This window comes from Echinops telfairi, unplaced genomic scaffold (genome assembly GCF_000313985.2).
Source record: "Echinops telfairi isolate 266 unplaced genomic scaffold, ASM31398v2 ScPeMD7_28;HRSCAF=97, whole genome shotgun sequence".
Lineage (NCBI taxonomy): Eukaryota > Metazoa > Chordata > Mammalia > Afrosoricida > Tenrecidae > Echinops > Echinops telfairi.
In genome coordinates this window covers 5,435,905-5,438,263 of record NW_022103925.1, presented here as the reverse complement: position 1 = coordinate 5,438,263, position 2,359 = coordinate 5,435,905, and the positions used below count along the sequence as shown (strand labels likewise).

Genomic DNA, 2,359 nt, shown 5'->3' with positions numbered 1-2,359 from the left:
AGGCTGTAACTCTTTACAGGAGTAGAAAGCCTCATCCTTCTGCCTGGGTTTCGGTTTCGAACCCCTGACCTTGTGGTTAGGCAACTCAAGCATGGGTTCCTGGCCACAGCGGATATCTGCACTTTATCCTGGAGGATGGGCTCCAGAACATTAGTTTTTCACATCCAGGGGGGCGCTGAGTAATTTTTATTTTATTTTTTCAGAAAAGAGGGCGGTGGGCCAAATAAGTTTGGGAACCAATATGAAGATAAACCTGGTCTTCCAGACGCAGAAATTAATGGCCCTGCCTTTAAGGATGCCCTGCCCCACCCCCACCCCCTCTTTCTCCTGGAGCTGCACTGGGAAACCTCCCGGACAAGCAAAGAGAATCCACCGGAGCTTCCACTACCTTCATATTTATTAGCCATCACGGCAGAGCAGGGAGGATGCCCGGGCTACAGCAGAGACACCTGTCAGCCTCGAGGTCGCAAGACCAAGGAGCACAGGAAGCAAGGCAGGGAAGCCCACCCCACCCCGGCATGGCCACCCCACCACCACCTCCGGGTGGTAAACGCCAGTCCAGAAATCAACCTATGCGTTTAAAAAGGAGCACTGATAGAGGACATGTTTTTCTTTTTTAAAGAAGTAAACTTTATTCCTTAACAGGAGTGCCTGCGGGGCGGGCATGTATTGGAGTTTACTCTAAGCCCCTTGGTCGATTTCTTTTAACAATCCATTGGGGGGGGGGCAGTTTTCTAAGCATGTGGGCCACTGCAGAGACACGAGGGGACTCGGTGGGCAGTGGAGCAGCAGCTAGGCATGTGTAGTGGGGGGCGGGGGGCGGTGCACGCGAGTGTGCAAACTCACCAGTGTCTCGCCAGTCCCTTACGCTCAGTCTCTGGAGTTCTCCTTAACCCCGTTTAATGGAAGCCATTGGGGGTGAACGGTGTGATTTTGCCTAAGGAGATCTCCCCCTCACCGTCCAGCTCCCAGACCGACGCGGCAACTGGGTCCCCAGATGTCTGAGAGATCTGAGACATGCGGTCAAAAGGTCCCTCCTCTGCGTCCTCTTGGTCCCCCTCCCCGAGGCTGACCGCATTGGGCATCCTGTGGGTATAGGTGGTGGCTGGCTCCCTGTGGCCGCCGGTGTCCTGGTGATAAGAGATGAGCTCGTTGCTGATATTGACCGTTTCCACTGGGGTGCGCGAGCAGAGACGGGTGCACCCCAACAGCTGGGCGAACACCTTCCGGAAGTCGGCGTTGAAGGCATAGATGACAGGGTTGAGCGTGGAGTTGGCCCAGCCGAACCAGACGAAGATGTCGAATGTGGTCTCACTGACGCAGGGTAAGCCGGCCCGAGGGCAGAAGGGGACGGCGCAGTTGAGGATGAAGAAGGGCAGCCAGCAGCACACGAAGACCCCCACGATCACAGACAGCGTCTTGAGGACCTTGGTCTCCTTCTTGAGCGAGGCGCGCAGGCCGGCGTCGGGGGCGCTGACCCCGCGGCTCCGGCAGCTCTGCGCTCGCTCCGCGGCCCTCTCCAGAGAGGAGATGCGGCGGATCTGGCCCTGCGCTATGCGGTAGATGCGCGTGTAGGTCACCACCATGATGACCACCGGGATGTAGAAGCTGATGAGCGACGAGGAGATGGCATAAGTGCGGCTCAGGCTGGAGTCGCAGTTAGTGCCAGCCTCCGGCTCCCCGGCCTCCGCCCAGGACGTCCCGTTAGGCAGGGTGGATGAGGGGGCCCCTCCACCTCCGGAGCCCTCCTCGCCTCGGTGCCAGTTGAGCTGGACTGGGATGAAGGAGATGAGGAGGGACAAGGTCCAGGCCAGGCCGACCATGACCAAGGCCACGCGCTGGGTCATCTTGCGCTGGTAGCGGAAAGGCCTGGAGATGGCCCAGTAGCGGTCCACGCTGATGACGCACAGGTTGAGGATGGAAGCCGTAGAGCACATGATGTCAAAGGCCACCCAGACGTTGCAGAACGCCCCGAAGGGCCAGTACCCGGCCACCTCAGCGACGGCCTTCCAGGGCATGACCAGCAGCGCCACGCACAGGTCGGACACAGCCAGGGACACGATGAAGACATGGGTCATCTTTGCGCGCAGGTGGGGACTGCGCGCGATGGCCACGCACACCAGCACGTTGCCCAGCAGGGTCCAGAGGATGAGCAGGGTCAGGAGACCAGCCGTGACCACCTGCGCGGGCCCCAGTGGCGCCATCTCCGCCAAGCCCCCCGTGGTGCCTCCCCGAGCCAGTGGTGGCTCCAGCCCGAACTGCACCCAGTCTGCACTGCCATTGCGCCCTGGCGGCAGCATATCTGGCTGGGCGGCAGGGGTGAGCTATGCTTCCGCCCAACTTCGGCCTTGCGCCCCTC

The 2,359-nt window shown here is 60.2% G+C and overlaps 1 protein-coding gene across 1 annotated transcript; it reads right to left on the bottom strand.

The window, feature by feature from the left end:
- Positions 1-899: 899 nt before the first annotated feature.
- DRD5 (dopamine receptor D5) lies at positions 900-2,300 on the bottom strand. Its single transcript, XM_004715080.1, has one exon. It carries the CDS (start codon positions 2,298-2,300, stop codon positions 900-902), a length of 1,401 nt encoding a protein of 466 aa, XP_004715137.1.
- Between the last annotated feature and the right edge of the window lie 59 nt (positions 2,301-2,359).